The 20,000-nt window shown below is 44.1% G+C and overlaps 1 protein-coding gene across 1 annotated transcript in view; it reads left to right on the top strand.

The window, feature by feature from the left end:
- The window catches only part of LOC121564115 (ankyrin-2-like), a gene marked incomplete at its 3' end in the record, with an annotated part of 144,612 nt that overhangs the window by 60,605 nt on the left and 64,007 nt on the right, over positions 1-20,000 (top strand). The window contains exons 13-17 of the mRNA XM_045216174.1: positions 241-438; positions 970-1,068; positions 2,062-2,259; positions 7,805-7,903; positions 9,161-9,259. Coding sequence (XP_045072109.1) covers positions 241-438; positions 970-1,068; positions 2,062-2,259; positions 7,805-7,903; positions 9,161-9,259 — 693 coding nt within the window. The remainder of the gene's footprint in view (positions 1-240; positions 439-969; positions 1,069-2,061; positions 2,260-7,804; positions 7,904-9,160; positions 9,260-20,000) is intronic.

The following is a 20,000-nucleotide window of genomic DNA, read 5'->3' on the forward strand; positions in this document are numbered from 1 at the left end:
ACACACTGGTACAACCTAATACACACACACTGGTATGGACCTAATACACACACACTGGTACAACCTAATACACACACACACACACACACACTAACACAATTTATTTTTCACTAGTTGATTCATGTCACCACAATACAATCTTTAAAGTAACCACAACGTTAGTTGAATGTTTTGAGTTACGTTGTTTTGAACGTTTTTTTTTTCTCATAACGTTGCCGTGTGGTTTTCCCGTGCGGCCAGAACGGGTTCACTCCGCTGCACATCGCCTGCAAGAAGAACAGAGTGAAGGTGATGGAGCTGCTGGTGAAATACGGAGCCTCCATCCAGGCCGTCACGGAGTCTGGTCTGACCCCTATCCATGTATCAGCCTTCATGGGTCACCTCAACATGGTGCTGATGCTGCTGCAGAGCGGAGCCTCGCCTGACGTCTGCAACATCGTGAGGACGAGATCAAATCAAATCAAAATTCTAGTGGTCACGTACACACGTTTAGCAGATGTTATTGCGGCTGTAGCGAAATCGCTTGTGTTCCTAGATCCAACGGTGCAGTAATATCTAACAATACACAACATATACACACGAATCTAAAGGTAGAAGAATAGAATTAAGAAATATATAAATATTAGGATGAGCAATCTCTGAGTGGCATTGACTAAAATACAGTAGAATACAGTACATACATATGAAATGAGTAAAGCAGTATGTAAACATTATTAAAGTGACTAGTGTTCCATTATTAAAGTGACCAGTGATTCCATGTCTACAAATCTACACACCCACTTCCTGGGTTTTACAGTCAGTATTGACCAATCACAACAGACTTTTTAGCTGGTGGTGGAGGTGGTTGTGTTTGTGTTCTAATGGTGTGTGTTCTAATGGTGTGTGTTCTAATGGTGTGTGTTCTAATGGTGTGTGTTCTAATGGTGTGTGTTCTAATGTGTGGTTGTGTGTGTGTGTGTGTGTGTGTAGCGTGGTGAGACAGCGTTACACATGGCTGCCCGTGCTGGTCAGATGGAGGTGGTTCGATGTCTCCTGAGGAACGGAGCTCTGGTCGACGCCGTGGCAAGAGTGAGTCATTTAGTGTGTGGGGGGGTTCTAATGTTTTTGCTATTGTTGTCAACCGTGCGAATGACAGCCAATCATAATTCAGGAAGTTGTACACACAACAACTAGCCAGACAGACCGGTCACAGTATCAACTGGCCAGACAGACCAGTCACAGTAACAACTGGCCAGACAGACCGGTCACAGTAACAACTGGCCAGACAGACCAGTCACAGTAACAACTGGCCAGACAGACCAGTCACAGTAACAACTGGCCAGACAGACCGGTCACAGTATCAACTGGCCAGACAGACCAGTCACAGTATCAACTGGCCAGACAGACCGGTCACAGTATCAACTGGCCAGACAGACCAGTCACAGTAACAACTGGCCAGACAGACCGGTCACAGTATCAACTGGCCAGATCAGTCAGACTAACAACTGACCAGACAGACCAGTCACAGTATCAACTGGCCAGACAGACCAGTCACAGTATCAACTGGCCAGACAGACCGGTCACAGTATCAACTGGCCAGACAGACCAGTCACAGTAACAACTGGCCAGACAGACAGGTCACAGTATCAACTGGCCAGATCAGTCAGACTAACAACTGGCCAGACGGACTGCAGTAAAAAGCTACTTTGCAGCGCCGTTCAAATACTATTTTATTTAACTTGTGGATTTTTATTCCTTCATTACTACTGGTGTGTAATTGACATTTGGCGCTTTTTGCAGGTGAAATGACAACTAGCCAACTAGTCTGAGACCAGTTCTATTTGCAGGTGAAATATGACATGTATAGCCAGGGAAGGAAATGAAGTTAGCCCACTAGCTTGAAGTCAGTCATTTTTAGACCACCTAGTTGAAAATGTGCCAAACTAACTCAACGGCTAGTGAAATGTTGTCTTTTCAAATATGGCATTTACACAGAATGTCACCCGGGGGGGCTGGGATACATGGTGGTTAACCAGCCGAGAGCTGGCCAGCACCCTAAAGCCTTCAGTTCCATCCCTGCAGGAGGACCAGACCCCCCTCCACATCGCGTCCCGTCTGGGGAAGACAGAGATCGTCCAGCTGTTACTGCAGCACATGGCTCATCCTGACGCCTCCACCACTAATGGATACACTCCTCTACACATCGCTGCCAGGGAGGGTCAGTTAGAGACCACCGCTGTGTTGCTGGAGGCTGGGGCTTCACACTCACTGGCTACCAAGGTAGGATACACACAACTACACACACACACACAACTATACACACACACACAACTATACACACACAACTATACACACACACACAACTATACAATCACACAACTATACACACACACACAACTATACACACACACAACTATACACACACAACTATACAATCACACAACTATACACACACAACTATACACACACAACTACACACACACAACTATACACACACACAACTATACACACACAACTATACACACACACACAACTATACACACACACAACTATACACACACACAACTATACAATCACACAACTATACACACACACAACTATACACACACACAACTATACAATCACACAACTATACACACACACAACTATACACACACAACTATACACACACAACTATACACACACACACAACTATACAATCACACAACTATACACACACACACAACTATACAATCACACAACTATACACACACACAACTATACACACACAACTATACAATCACACAACTATACACACACACAACTATACAATCACACAACTATACACACACACAACTATATGCACACAACTATACAGACAAACACACAACTATACAGAGAAACACACAACTATACAGAGAAACACACAACTATACAGAGAACACACACACACACACACACACACACACACACACAACTATACAGAGAAACACACAACTATACAGAGAAACACACAACTATACAGAGAAACACACAACTATACAGAGAACACACACACACACACACACACACACAACTATACAGAGAAACACACACACACACACACACACACACAACTATACAGAGAAACACACACAACTATACATATACACTGATTGTACAAAACATTAAGGACACCTGCTCTTTCCGTGACAGACTGACCAGGTGAATCCAGGTGAAAGCTATGATCCCTTATTGATGTCACTTGTTAAATCCACTTCAATCAGTGTAGATGAAGGGGAGGAGACAGGTTAAAGAAGGATTTTTAAGCCTTGAGACAATTGAGACATGGATTGTGTATGTGTGCCATTCAGAGGGTGAATGGGTAAGACAAAAGATTGAAGTGCCATTGAACGGGGGGTATGGTAATAGGTGCCAGGCGCACCGGTTTGAGTGTGTCAAAAACTACAACGCTGCTGGGTTTTTCACGCTCAACAGTTTCCCGTGTGTATCAAGAATGGTCCACCACCCAAAGGACATCCAGCCAACTTGACACAACTGTGGGAAGCATTGGAGTCAACATGGGCCAGCATCCCTGTGGAACGCTTTTGACACCTTGTAGAGTCCATGCCCTGAAGAATTGAGGCTGTTCTGAGGGCAAATGGGGGGAATGAAACTCAATATTAGGAAGGTGTTCTTAATGTTTGGTATACTCAGTGTATATATATATATATATATACAGTGCATTCAGAAAGTATTCAGACCCCTTTGCTTTTTACACATTTTGTTACGTTACAGCCTTATTCTAAAATTGATTTTTTTTTTCATCTCATCAATCTACACACAATACCCCATAATGACAAAGTAAAAACAGGTTTTAAAAAATCTGAAATATCACATTTACATAAGTATTCAGACCCTTTACTCAGTACTTTGTTGAAGCACCTTTGGCAGCGATTACAGCCTCAAGTCTTCTTGGGTATGACGCTACAAGCTTGGCACACCTGTATTTGGGGAGTTTCTCCCATTCTTCTCTGCAGATCCTCTCAAGCTCTGTCAGGTTGGATGGGGAGCGTCGCTGCACAGCTATTTTCAGGTCTCTCCAGAGATGTTCGATTGGGTTTAAGTCCGGGCTCTGGCTGGACCACTCAAGTACATTCAGAGACTTGTCCCGAAGCCACTCCTGCATTGTCTTGGCTGTGTGCTTAGGGTCGTTGTCCTGTTGGAAGGTGAACCTTCGTCCCAGTCTGAAGTCCTGAGTGCTCTGGAGCAGGTTTTCATCAAGGATCTCTATGTACTTTGCTCCGTTCATCTTTCCCTTGATCCTGACTAGTCTCCCAGTCCCTGCCGCTGAAAAACATCCCCACAGCATGATGCTGCCACCACCATGCTTCACCGTAGGGATGGTGCCAGGTTTCCTCCAGACGTGACGCTTGGCATTCAGGCCAAAGAGTTCAATCTTGGTTTCATCAGACCAGAGAATTTTGTTTTTCATGGCCTGAGAGTCCTTTAGGTGCCTTTTGGCAAACTCCAAGCGGGCTGTCATGTGCCTTTTACTGAGGAGTGGCTTCCTTCTGGCCACTCTACCATAAAGGCCTGATTGGTGGAGTGCTGCAGAGATGGTTGTCCTTCTGGAAGGTTCTCCCATCTCCACAGAGAAACTCTGGAGCTCTGTCAGAGTGACCATCGGGTACTTGGTCACCTCCCTGACCAAGGCCCTTCTCCCCCGATTGCTCAGTTTGGCCGAGCGGCCAGCTCTAGTAAGAGACTTGGTGGTTCCAAACTTATTCCATTTAAGAATGATGGAGGCCACTGTGTTCTTGGTGACCTTCAATGCTGCAGACATTTTTTGGTACCCTTCCCCAGATCTGTGCCTCGACACAATCCTGCCTCGGAGCTCTACGGACAATTCCTTCGACCTCATGGCTTGGTTTTTGCTCTGACATGCACTGTCAACTGTGGGACCTTATATACAGTGGGGAAAAAAAGTATTTAGTCAACCACCAATTGTGCAAGTTCTCCCACTTAAAAAGATGAGAGATGCCTGTAATTTTCATCATAGGTACACGTCAACTATGACAGACAAATTGAGGAAAAAAAATCCAGAAAATCACATTGTAGGATTTTTAATGAATTTATTTGCAAATTATGGTGGAAAATAAGTATTTGGTCACCTACAAACAAGCAAGATTTCTGGCTCTCACAGACCTGTAACTTCTTCTTTAAGAGGCTCCTCTGTTCTCCCCTCGTTTCCTGTATTAATGGCACCTGTTTGAACTTGTTATCAGTATAAAATACACCTGTCCACAACCTCAAACAGTCACACTCCAAACTCCACTATGGCCAAGACCAAAGAGCTGTCAAAGGACACCAGAAACAAAATTGTAGACCTGCACCAGGCTGGGAAGACTGAATCTGCAATAGGTAAGCAGCTTGGTTTGAAGAAATCAACTGTGGGAGCAATTATTAGGAAATGGAAGACATACAACACCACTGATAATCTCCCTCGATCTGGGGCTCCACGCAAGATCTCACGCCGTGGGGTCAAAATGATCACAAGAACGGTGAGCAAAAATCCCAGAACCACACGGGGGGACCTAGTGAATGACCTGCAGAGAGCTGGGACCAAAGTAACAAAGCCTACCATCAGTAACACACTACGCCGCCAGGGACTCAAATCCTGCTGTGTCCCCCTGCTTAAGCCAGTACATGTCCAGGCCCGTCTGAAGTTTGCTAGAGTGCATTTGGATGATCCAGAAGAGGATTGGGAGAATGTCATATGGTCAGATGAAACCAAAATATAACTTTTTGGTAAAAACTCAACTCGTCGTGTTTGGAGTACAAAGAATGCTGAGTTGCATCCAAAGAACACCATACCTACTGTGAAGCATGGGGGTGGAAACATCATGCTTTGGGGCTGTTTTTCTGCAAAGGGACCAGGACGACTGATCCGTGTAAAGGAAAGAATGAATGGGGCAATGTATCGTGAGATTTTGAGTGAAAACCTCCTTCCATCAGCAAGGGCATTGAAGATGAAACGTGGCTGGGTCTTTCAGCATGACAATGATCCCAAACACACCGCCCGGGCAACGAAGGAGTGGCTTCATAAGAAGCATTTCAAGGTCCTGGAGTGGCCTAGCCAGTCTCCAGATCTCAACCCCATAGAAAATCTTTGGAGGGAGTTGAAAATCTGTGTTGCCCTGCGACAGCCCCAAAACATCACTGCTCTAGAGGAGATCTGCATGGAGGAATGGGCCAAAATACCAGCAACAGTGTGTGAAAACCTTGTGAAGACTTACAGAAAATGTTTGACCTGTGTCATTGCCAACAAAGGGTATATAACAAAGTATTGAGAAACTTTTTTGTTATTGACCAAATACTTATTTTCCACCATAATTTGCAAATAAATTCATTAAAAATCCTACAATGTGATTTTCTGGAATTTCTTTTCTCATTTTGTCTGTCATAGTTGACGTGTACCTATGATGAAAATTACAGGCCTCTCTCATCTTTTTAAGTGGGAGAACTTGCACAATTGGTGGCTGACTAAATACTTTTTTTCCCCACTGTAGACAGGTGTGTGCCTTTCCAAATCATGTCCAACCAATTGAATTTACCACAGGTGGACTCCAATCAAGTTGTAGAAACATCTCAAGGATGATCAAAGGAAACAGGATGCACCTGAGCTCAATTTCGAGTCTCATAGCAAAGGGTCTGAATACTTATGTAAATAAGGTATTTCTGTTTTTTATTTGTAATATATTTGTAAACATTTCTAAAAACCTGTTTTCGCTTTTCATTATCGGGTATTGTGTGTAGATTGATGAGGAAAAACATTAATTTAATCAATTTTAGAATAAGGCTGTAACGTAACAAAATGTGGAAAAAATGAAGAGGTCTGAATACTTTCCGAATGCTCTGTATACTCACACAAAACACACACACACACACACACACACACACACACACACACACACACACACACACACACTGGCCACCAATGTAGGACACACACATAACTACATATACACACACACAAAGCTGTATCTACCTCCTCTCCTCTACATGTATTCTTCCCCCCTTACAGAAAGGATCCTCACCTCTACATGTATCCCTCCCCCCTTACAGAAAGGATCCTCTCCTCTACATGTATCCTTCCCCCCTTACAGAAAGGATCCTCACCTCTACATGTATCCTTCCCCCCTTTACAGAAAGGATCCTCACCTCTACATGTATCCTTCCCCCCTTACAGAAAGGATCCTCACCTCTACATGTATCCTTCCCCCCTTACAGAAAGGATCCTCTCCTCTACATGTATCCTTCCCCCCTTACAGAAAGGATCCTCACCTCTACATGTATCCCTCCCCCCTTACAGAAAGGATCCTCTCCTCTACATGTATCCTTCCCCCCTTACAGAAAGGATCCTCACCGCTACATGTATCCTTCCCCCCCTTTACAGAAAGGATCCTCACCTCTACATGTATCCTTCCCCCCTTACAGAAAGGATCCTCACCTCTACATGTATCCTTCCCCCCTTACAGAAAGGATCCTCACCTCTACATGTATCCTTCCCCCTTACAGAAATGATCCTCTCCTCTACATGTATCCTTCCCCCCTTACAGAAAGGATCCTCTCCTCTACATGTATCCTTCCCCCCTTACTGAAAGGATCCTCACCTCTACATGTATCCTTCCCCCTTACTGAAAGGATCCTCACCTCTACATGTATCCTTCCCCCCTTACAGAAAGGATTCACTCCTCTACATGTATCCTTCCCCCCTTACTGAAAGGATCCTCACCTCTACATGTATCCTTCCCCCCTTACTGAAAGGATCCTCACCTCTACATGTATCCCTCCCCCCTTACAGAAAGGATTCACTCCTCTACATGTAGCAGCCAAGTATGGAAGCCTGGAGGTGGCAAAACTCCTCCTGCAGCGCAAAGCTATGCCCGACGACGCCGGCAAGGTATTATCATAGACATACAGCAACTAGAGCTGGTGTTATCATAGAAATACAATAACTAGAACTGGTCTTATCACAGAAATACAATAACTAGAAATACAATAACTAGAACTGGTGTTATCACAGAAATACAATAACTAGAAATACAATAACTAGAACTGGTCATATCACAGAAATACAATAACTAGAAATACAATAACTAGAACTGGTGTTATCACAGAAATACAATAACTAGAATGGTGTTATCATAGAAATACAATAACTAGAATGGTGTTATCATAGAAATACAATAACTAGAATGGTGTTATCATATAAATACAATAACTAGAATGGTGTTATCATAGAAATACAATAACTAGAATGGTGTTATCATAGAAATACAATAACTAGAATGGTGTTATCATATAAATCGATTATAGAAGGAGAGAGAGAGGGCACAAGGAGAGAATGAATAGAGAGAAGAAGGAGAGAGATGACAGAGAAGGAGAGAGAGAGAGAGAGAGAGAGAGAGAGAGAGAGAGAGAGAGAGAGAGAGAGGGCAGAGAAGGAGAGAGAGAGAGATGACAGAGAAGGAGAGAGAGAGAGAGAGAGAGAGAGAGAGAGAGAGAGAGAGAGGGCAGAGAAGGAGAGAGAGAGAGAGGGGGCAGAGGAGAGAGAGAGAGAGATGACAGAGAAGGAGAGAGAGAGAGAGAGAGAGAGAGAGAGAGAGAGAGAGAGAGAGAGAGAGAGAGAGAGAGAGAGAGAGAGAGAGAGAGAGAGAGAGAGAGAGAGAGAGAGAGGGCAGAGAAGGAGAGAGAGAGAGAGGGCAGAGAAGGAGAGAGAGAGAGAGAGAGACAGAGACAGAGAGACAGAGAGAGAGAGAGAGAGAGAGAGAGGGCAGAGAAGGAGAGAGAGAGAGATGACAGAGAAGGAGAGAGAGAGAGAGGGCAGAGAAGGAGAGAGAGAGAGAGGGCAGAGAAGGAGAGAGAGAGAGAGGGCAGAGAAGGAGAGAGAGAGAGAGAGAGAGAGAGAGAGGGCAGAGAAGGAGAGAGAGAGAGAGAGAGAGAGAGAGAGAGAGAGAGAGAGAGAGAGAGAGAGAGAGAGAGAGAGAGAGAGAGAGAGAGAGAGAGAGAGAGAGAGAGAGAGAGAGAGAAGGAGGAGAGAGAGAGAGAGAGAGAGAGAGAGAGAGAGAGAGAGAGTGAGAAAGAGAGGGTAGAATAGGTAGAGATTAAAAAGAGAGGGAGAGATGAAGGGATGCGTGTGTGTGTTCCTCTCCTCCAGAACGGTCTGACTCCGCTGCACGTGGCAGCTCACTATGACAACCAGCAGGTGGCGCTGCTGCTGCTGGATAAAGGGGCGTCGCCCCACGCCACCGCCAAGGTCAGAAAACACACCCCTGGAGGGAAAGCCTTTCAAAATGTTTTCCATGGCCACGTTTAGATAGCACCTCCTGGGTCCTGTTCATTAGGGACATGTTTTACAGAACAAATTTTAAAACCTTTTGTGGAAGAAAAGAAAAACAAATGTTCAGATAGTGCCTCCCTGTTTCACTCTATTTCATATAACAACATCAAGGCGGTGACCCGATCCTGCAGGTTCATGCTCTACAACATTCGGAGAGTACGACCCTGCCTTACACAGGAAGCGGCACAGGTCCTAATCCAGGCACTTGTCATCTCCCGTCTGGACTACTGCAACTCGCTGTTGGCTGGCCTCCCTGCCTGTGCCATTAAACCCCTACAACTCATCCAGAATGCCGCAGCCCGTCTGGTGTTCAACCTTCCCAAGTTCTCTCACGTCACCCCCCTCCTCCGCACACTCCACTGGCTTCCAGTTGAAGCTCGCATCCGTTACAAGACCATGGTGCTTGCCTATGGAGCAGTGAGGGGAACGGCACCTCCGTACCTTCAGGCTCTGATCAGTCCCTACACCCAGGCGAGGGCATTGCGTTCATCCACCTCTGGCCTGCTGGCTCCCCTTCCTTTGCGGAAGCATAGTTCCCGCTCAGCCCAGTCAAAGCTGTTCGCTGCTCTGGCACCCCAATGGTGGAACAAGCTCCCTCACGACGCCAGGACAGCGGAGTCACTCACCACCTTCCGGAGACATTTGAAACCTCTTTAAGGAACACCTGGGATAGGATAAAGTAATCCTTCTACCCCCCCCCCAAAAAAAAAAAATATATAATTGTAAAGTGGTTATCCCACTGGCTATAGGGTGAATGCACCAATTTGTAGTCGCTCTGGATAAGAGCGTCTGCTAAATGACGTAAATGTGCCCTTGAGCAAGGCACTTAACCCTAATTGCTCCTGTAAGTCGTTCTGGATAAGAGCGTCTGCTAAATGACGTAAATGTGCCCTTGAGCAAGGCACTTAACCCTAATTGCTCCTGTAAGTCGCTCTGGATAAGAGCGTCTGCTAAATGACTAAAATGTAAATGTAAATGTATAATTACAGGTACTCAAAACAATTTCAACTCCATCCATGGATGCATCTGAAATGGCACCCTATCCACTATATAGTACACTACTGTTGACCAGGACCCATAAGACTATCCCCTATATAACACTACTGTTGACCAGGACCCATAAGACTATCCCCTATATAACACCACTGTTGACCAGGACCCATAAGACTATCCCCTATATAACACTACTGTTGACCAGGACCCATAAGACTATCCCCTATATAAAACTACTGTTGACCAGGACCCATAAGACTATCCCCTATATAACACTACTGTTGACCAGGACCCATAAGACTATCCCCTATATAACACTACTGTTGACCAGGACCCATAAGACTATCCCCTATATAACACTACTGTTGACCAGGACCCATAAGACTATCCCCTATATAACACCACTGTTGACCAGGACCCATAAGACTATCCCCATATAACACCACTGTTGACCAGGACCCATAAGACTATCCCCTATATAACACTACTGTTGACAAGGACCCATAAGACTATCCCCTATATAACACTACTGTTGACCAGGACCCATAAGACTATCCCCTATATAACACCACTGTTGACCAGGACCCATAAGACTATCCACTATATAACACTACTGTTGACCAGGACCCATAAGACTATCCCCTATATAACACCACTGTTGACCAGGACCCATAAGACTATCCCCTATATAACACTACTGTTGACCAGGACCCATAAGACTATCCCCTATATAACACTACTGTTGACCAGGACCCATAAGACTATCCCCTATATAACACTACTGTTGACCAGGACCCATAAGACTATCCCCTATATAACACTACTGTTGACCAGGACCCATAAGACTATCCCCTATATAACACTACTGTTGACCAGGACCCATAAGACTATCCCCTATATAACACTACTGTTGACCAGGACCCATAAGACTATCCCCTATATAACACTACTGTTGACCAGGACCCATAAGACTATCCCCTATATAACATCACTGTTGACCAGGACCCATAAGACTATCCAGTATATAACACTACTGTTGACCAGGACCCATAAGACTATCCCCTATATAACACTACTGTTGACCAGGACCCATAAGACTATCCCCTATATAACACCACTGTTGACCAGGACCCATAAGACTATCCCCTATATAACACTACTGTTGACCAGGACCCATAAGACTATCCCCTATATAACAGCACTGTTGACCAGGACCCATAAGACTATCCACTATATAACACTACTGTTGACCAGGACCCATAAGACTATCCCCTATATAACACCACTGTTGACCAGGACCCATAAGACTATCCCCTATATAACACTACTGTTGACCAGGACCCATAAGACTATCCCCTATATAACACCACTGTTGACCAGGACCCATAAGACTATCCCCTATATAACACTACTGTTGACCAGGACCCATAAGACTATCCCCTATATAACACTACTGTTGACCAGGACCCATAAGACTATCCCCTATATAACACCACTGTTGACCAGGACCCATAAGACTATCCCATATAACACTACTGTTGACCAGGACCCATAAGACTATCCCCTATATAACACTACTGTTGACCAGGACCCATAAGACTATCCACTATATAACACTACTGTTGACCAGGACCCATAAGACTATCCCCTATATAACACTACTGTTGACCAGGACCCATAAGACTATCCCCTATATAACACTACTGTTGACCAGGACCCATAAGACTATCCCCTATATAACACTACTGTTGACCAGGACCCATAAGACTATCCCCTATATAACACTACTGTTGACCAGGACCCATAAGACTATCCCCTATATAACACTACTGTTGACCAGGACCCATAAGACTATCCCCTATATAACACTACTGTTGACCAGGACCCATAAGACTATCCCTATATAACATCACTGTTGACCAGGACCCATAAGACTATCCAGTATATAACACTACTGTTGACCAGGACCCATAAGACTATCCCCTATATAACACTACTGTTGACCAGGACCCATAAGACTATCCCCTATATAACACCACTGTTGACCAGGACCCATAAGACTATCCCCTATATAACACTACTGTTGGCCAGGACCCATAAGACTATCCCCTATATAACACCACTGTTGACCAGGACCCATAAGACTATCCACTATATAACACTACTGTTGACCAGGACCCATAAGACTATCCCCTATATAACACCACTGTTGACCAGGACCCATAAGACTATCCCCTATATAACACTACTGTTGACCAGGACCCATAAGACTATCCCCTATATAACACCACTGTTGACCAGGACCCATAAGACTATCCCCTATATAACACTACTGTTGACCAGGACCCATAAGACTATCCCCTATATAACACTACTGTTGACCAGGACCCATAAGACTATCCCCTATATAACACCACTGTTGACCAGGACCCATAAGACTATCCCCTATATAACACTACTGTTGACCAGGACCCATAAGACTATCCCCTATATAACACTACTGTTGACCAGGACCCATAAGACTATCCACTATATAACACTACTGTTGACCAGGACCCATAAGACTATCCCCTATATAACACTACTGTTGACCAGGACCCATAAGACTATCCCCTATATAACACTACTGTTGACCAGGACCCATAAGACTATCCCCTATATAACACTACTGTTGACCAGGACCCATAAGACTATCCCCTATATAACACTACTGTTGACCAGGACCCATAAGACTATCCCCTATATAACACTACTGTTGACCAGGACCCATAAGACTATCCCCTATATAACACTACTGTTGACCAGGACCCATAAGACTATCCCCTATATAACATCACTGTTGACCAGGACCCATAAGACTATCCAGTATATAACACTACTGTTGACCAGGACCCATAAGACTATCCCCTATATAACACTACTGTTGACCAGGACCCATAAGACTATCCCCTATATAACACCACTGTTGACCAGGACCCATAAGACTATCCCCTATATAACACTACTGTTGACCAGGACCCATAAGACTATCCCCTATATAACACCACTGTTGACCAGGACCCATAAGACTATCCACTATATAACACTACTGTTGACCAGGACCCATAAGACTATCCCCTATATAACACCACTGTTGACCAGGACCCATAAGACTATCCCCTATATAACACTACTGTTGACCAGGACCCATAAGACTATCCCCTATATAACACCACTGTTGACCAGGACCCATAAGACTATCCCCTATATAACACTACTGTTGACCAGGACCCATAAGACTATCCCCTATATAACACTACTGTTGACCAGGACCCATAAGACTATCCCCTATATAACACCACTGTTGACCAGGACCCATAAGACTATCCCCTATATAACACTACTGTTGACCAGGACCCATAAGACTATCCCCTATATAACACTACTGTTGACCAGGACCCATAAGACTATCCACTATATAACACTACTGTTGACCAGGACCCATAAGACTATCCACTATATAACACTACTGTTGACCAGGACCCATAAGACTATCCCCTATATAACACTACTGTTGACCAGGACCCATAAGACTATCCCCTATATAACACCACTGTTGACCAGGACCCCATAAGACTATCCCCTATATAACACTACTCTTGACCAGGACCCATAAGACTATCCACTATATAACACTACTGTTGACCAGGACCCATAAGACTATCCCCTATATAACACCACTGTTGACCAGGACCCTTAAGACTATCCCCTATATAACACTACTGTTGACCAGGACCCATAAGACTATCCCCTATATAACACCACTGTTGACCAGGACCCATAAGACTATCCCCTATTATAACACCACTGTTGACCAGGACCCATAAGACTATCCCCTATATAACACTACTGTTGACCAGGACCCATAAGACTATCCCCTATATAACACTACTGTTGACCAGGACCCATAAGACTATCCCCTATATAACACTACTGTTGACCAGGACCCATAAGACTATCCCCTATATAACACCACTGTTGACCAGGACCCCATAAGACTATCCCCTATATAACACCACTGTTGACCAGGACCCATAAGACTATCCAGTATATAACACTACTGTTGACCAGGACCCATAAGACTATCCCCTATATAACACTACTGTTGACCAGGACCCATAAGACTATCCCCTATATAACACTACTGTTGACCAGGACCCATAAGACTATCCCCTATATAACACTACTGTTGACCAGGACCCATAAGACTATCCCCTATATAACACTACTGTTGACCAGGACCCATAAGACTATCCCCTATATAACACTACTGTTGACCAGGACCCATAAGACTATCCCCTATATAACAGCACTGTTGACCAGGACCCATAAGACTATCCACTATATAACACTACTGTTGACCAGGACCCATAAGACTATCCCCTATATAACACCACTGTTGACCAGGACCCATAAGACTATCCCCTATATAACACTACTGTTGACCAGGACCCATAAGACTATCCCCTATATAACACCACTGTTGACCAGGACCCATAAGACTATCCCCTATATAACACTACTGTTGACCAGGACCCATAAGACTATCCCCTATATAACACTACTGTTGACCAGGACCCATAAGACTATCCCCTATATAACACCACTGTTGACCAGGACCCATAAGACTATCCCCTATATAACACTACTGTTGACCAGGACCCATAAGACTATCCCCTATATATCACTACTGTTGACCAGGACCCATAAGACTATCCACTATATAACACTACTGTTGACCAGGACCCATAAGACTATCCCCTATATAACACTACTGTTGACCAGGACCCATAAGACTATCCCCTATATAACACTACTGTTGACGAGGACCCATAAGACTATCCCTATATAACACTACTGTTGACCAGGACCCATAAGACTATCCCCTATATAACACTACTGTTGACCAGGACCCATAAGACTATCCCCTATATAACACTACTGTTGACCAGGACCCATAAGACTATCCCCTATATAACACTACTGTTGACCAGGACCCATAAGACTATCCCCTATATAACATCACTGTTGACCAGGACCCATAAGACTATCCAGTATATAACACTACTGTTGACCAGGACCCATAAGACTATCCCCTATATAACACTACTGTTGACCAGGACCCATAAGACTATCCCCTATATAACACCACTGTTGACCAGGACCCATAAGACTATCCCCATATAACACTACTGTTGGCCAGGACCCATAAGACTATCCCCTATATAACACCACTGTTGACCAGGACCCATAAGACTATCCACTATATAACACTACTGTTGACCAGGACCCATAAGACTATCCCCTATATAACACCACTGTTGACCAGGACCCATAAGACTATCCCCTATATAACACTACTGTTGACCAGGACCCATAAGACTATCCCCTATATAACACCACTGTTGACCAGGACCCATAAGACTATCCCCTATATAACACTACTGTTGACCAGGACCCATAAGACTATCCCCTATATAACACTACTGTTGACCAGGACCCATAAGACTATCCCCTATATAACACCACTGTTGACCAGGACCCATAAGACTATCCCCTATATAACACTACTGTTGACCAGGACCCATAAGACTATCCCCTATATAACACTACTGTTGACCAGGACCCATAAGACTATCCACTATATAACACTACTGTTGACCAGGACCCATAAGACTATCCCCTATATAACACTACTGTTGACCAGGACCCATAAGACTATCCCCTATATAACACTACTGTTGACCAGGACCCATAAGACTATCCCCTATATAACACTACTGTTGACCAGGACCCATAAGACTATCCCCTATATAACACTACTGTTGACCAGGACCCATAAGACTATCCCCCTATATAACACTACTGTTGACCAGGACCCATAAGACTATCCCCTATATAACACTACTGTTGACCAGGACCCATAAGACTATCCCCTATATAACATCACTGTTGACCAGGACCCATAAGACTATCCAGTATATAACACTACTGTTGACCAGGACCCATAAGACTATCCCCTATATAACACTACTGTTGACCAGGACCCATAAGACTATCCCCTATATAACACCACTGTTGACCAGGACCCATAAGACTATCCCCTATATAACACTACTGTTGACCAGGACCCATAAGACTATCCCCTATATAACACCACTGTTGACCAGGACCCATAAGACTATCCACTATATAACACTACTGTTGACCAGGACCCATAAGACTATCCCCTATATAACACCACTGTTGACCAGGACCCATAAGACTATCCCCTATATAACACTACTGTTGACCAGGACCCATAAGACTATCCCCTATATAACACCACTGTTGACCAGGACCCATAAGACTATCCCCTATATAACACTACTGTTGACCAGGACCCATAAGACTATCCCCTATATAACACTACTGTTGACCAGGACCCATAAGACTATCCCCTATATAACACCACTGTTGACCAGGACCCATAAGACTATCCCCTATATAACACTACTGTTGACCAGGACCCATAAGACTATCCCCTATATAACACTACTGTTGACCAGGACCCATAAGACTATCCACTATATAACACTACTGTTGACCAGGACCCATAAGACTATCCACTATATAACACTACTGTTGACCAGGACCCATAAGACTATCCCCTATATAACACTACTGTTGACCAGGACCCATAAGACTATCCCCTATATAACACCACTGTTGACCAGGACCCCATAAGACTATCCCCCTATATAACACTACTCTTGACCAGGACCCATAAGACTATCCACTATATAACACTACTGTTGACCAGGACCCATAAGACTATCCCCTATATAACACCACTGTTGACCAGGACCCTTAAGACTATCCCCTATATAACACTACTGTTGACCAGGACCCATAAGACTATCCCCTATATAACACCACTGTTGACCAGGACCCATAAGACTATCCCCTATTATAACACCACTGTTGACCAGGACCCATAAGACTATCCCCTATATAACACTACTGTTGACCAGGACCCATAAGACTATCCCCTATATAACACTACTGTTGACCAGGACCCATAAGACTATCCCCTATATAACACTACTGTTGACCAGGACCCATAAGACTATCCCCTATATAACACCACTGTTGACCAGGACCCCATAAGACTATCCCCTATATAACACCACTGTTGACCAGGACCCATAAGACTATCCAGTATATAACACTACTGTTGACCAGGACCCATAAGACTATCCCCTATATAACACTACTGTTGACCAGGACCCATAAGACTATCCCCTATATAACACTACTGTTGACCAGGACCCATAAGACTATCCCCTATATAACACTACTGTTGACCAGGACCCATAAGACTATCCCCTATATAACACTACTGTTGACCAGGACCCATAAGACTATCCCCTATATAACACTACTGTTGACCAGGACCCATAAGACTATCCCCTATATAACACTACTGTTGACCAGGACCCATAAGACTATCCCCTATATAACACTACTGTTGACCAGGACCCATAAGACTATCCCCTATATAACACCACTGTTGACCAGGACCCATAAGACTATCCCCTATATAACACCACTGTTGACCAGGACCCATAAGACTATCCCCTATATAACACTACTGTTGACCAGGACCCATAAGACTATCCCCTATATAACACTACTGTTGACCAGGACCCATAAGACTATCCACTATATAACACTACTGTTGACCAGGACCCATAAGACTATCCCCTATATAACACTACTGTTGACCAGGACCCATAAGACTATCCCCTATATAACACCACTGTTCACCAGGACCCCATAAGACTATCCACTATATAACACTACTGTTGACCAGGACCCATAAGACTATCCCCTATATAACACTACTGTTGACCAGGACCCATAAGACTATCCCCTATATAACACTACTGTTGACCAGGACCCATAAGACTATCCCCTATATAACACTACTGTTGACCAGGACCCATAAGACTATCCCCTATATAACACTACTGTTGACCAGGACCCATAAGACTATCCCTATATAACACTACTGTTGACCAGGACCCATAAGACTATCCCCTATATAACACTACTGTTGACCAGGACCCATAAGACTATCCCCTATATAACACTACTGTTGACCAGGACCCATAAGACTATCCCTATATAACACTACTGTTGACCAGGACCCATAAGACTATCCCCTATATAACACTACTGTTGACCAGGACCCATAAGACTATCCCCTATATAACACTACTGTTGACCAGGACCCATAAGACTATCCCCTATATAACACTACTGTTGACCAGGACCCATAAGACTATCCCCTATATAACACTACTGTTGACCAGGACCCATAATACTATCCCCTATATAACACTACTGTTGACCAGGACCCATAAGACTATCCCTATATAACACCACTGTTGACCAGGACCCATAAGACTATCCCCTATATAACACCACTGTTGACCAGGACCCATAAGACTATCCCTATATAACACTACTGTTGACCAGGACCCATAAGACTATCCCCTATATAACACTACTGTTGACCAGGACCCATAAGACTATCCACTATATAACACTACTGTTGACCAGGACCCATAAGACTATCCCCTATATAACACTACTGTTGACCAGGACCCATAAGACTATCCCCTATATAACACCACTGTTCACCAGGACCCCATAAGACTATCCACTATATAACACTACTGTTGACCAGGACCCATAAGACTATCCCCTATATAACACTACTGTTGACCAGGACCCATAAGACTATCCCCTATATAACACTACTGTTGACCAGGACCCATAAGACTATCCCCTATATAACACTACTGTTGACCAGGACCCATAAGACTATCCCCTATATAACACTACTGTTGACCAGGACCCATAAGACTATCCCCTATATAACACTACTGTTGACCAGGACCCATAAGACTATCCCCTATATAACACTACTGTTGACCAGGACCCATAAGACTATCCCCTATATAACACTACTGTTGACCAGGACCCATAATACTATCCCCTATATAACACTACTGTTGACCAGGACCCATAAGACTATCCCCTATATAACACCACTGTTGACCAGGACCCATAAGACTATCCCTATATAACACCACTGTTGACCAGGACCCATAAGACTATCCCCTATATAACACTACTGTTGACCAGGACCCATAAGACTATCCCCTATATAACACTACTGTTGACCAGGACCCATAAGACTATCCACTATATAACACTACTGTTGACCAGGACCCATAAGACTATCCCCTATATAACACTACTGTTGACCAGGACCCATAAGACTATCCCTATATAACACCACTGTTCACCAGGACCCCATAAGACTATCCACTATATAACACTACTGTTGACCAGGACCCATAAGACTATCCCCTATATAACACTACTGTTGACCAGGACCCATAAGACTATCCCCTATATAACACTACTGTTGACCAGGACCCATAAGACTATCCCCTATATAACACTACTGTTGACCAGGACCCATAAGACTATCCCCTATATAACACTACTGTTGACCAGGACCCATAAGACTATCCCCTATATAACACTACTGTTGACCAGGACCCATAAG

Source organism: Coregonus clupeaformis, unplaced genomic scaffold (genome assembly GCF_020615455.1).
Source record: "Coregonus clupeaformis isolate EN_2021a unplaced genomic scaffold, ASM2061545v1 scaf0625, whole genome shotgun sequence".
Classification (NCBI taxonomy): domain Eukaryota; kingdom Metazoa; phylum Chordata; class Actinopteri; order Salmoniformes; family Salmonidae; genus Coregonus; species Coregonus clupeaformis.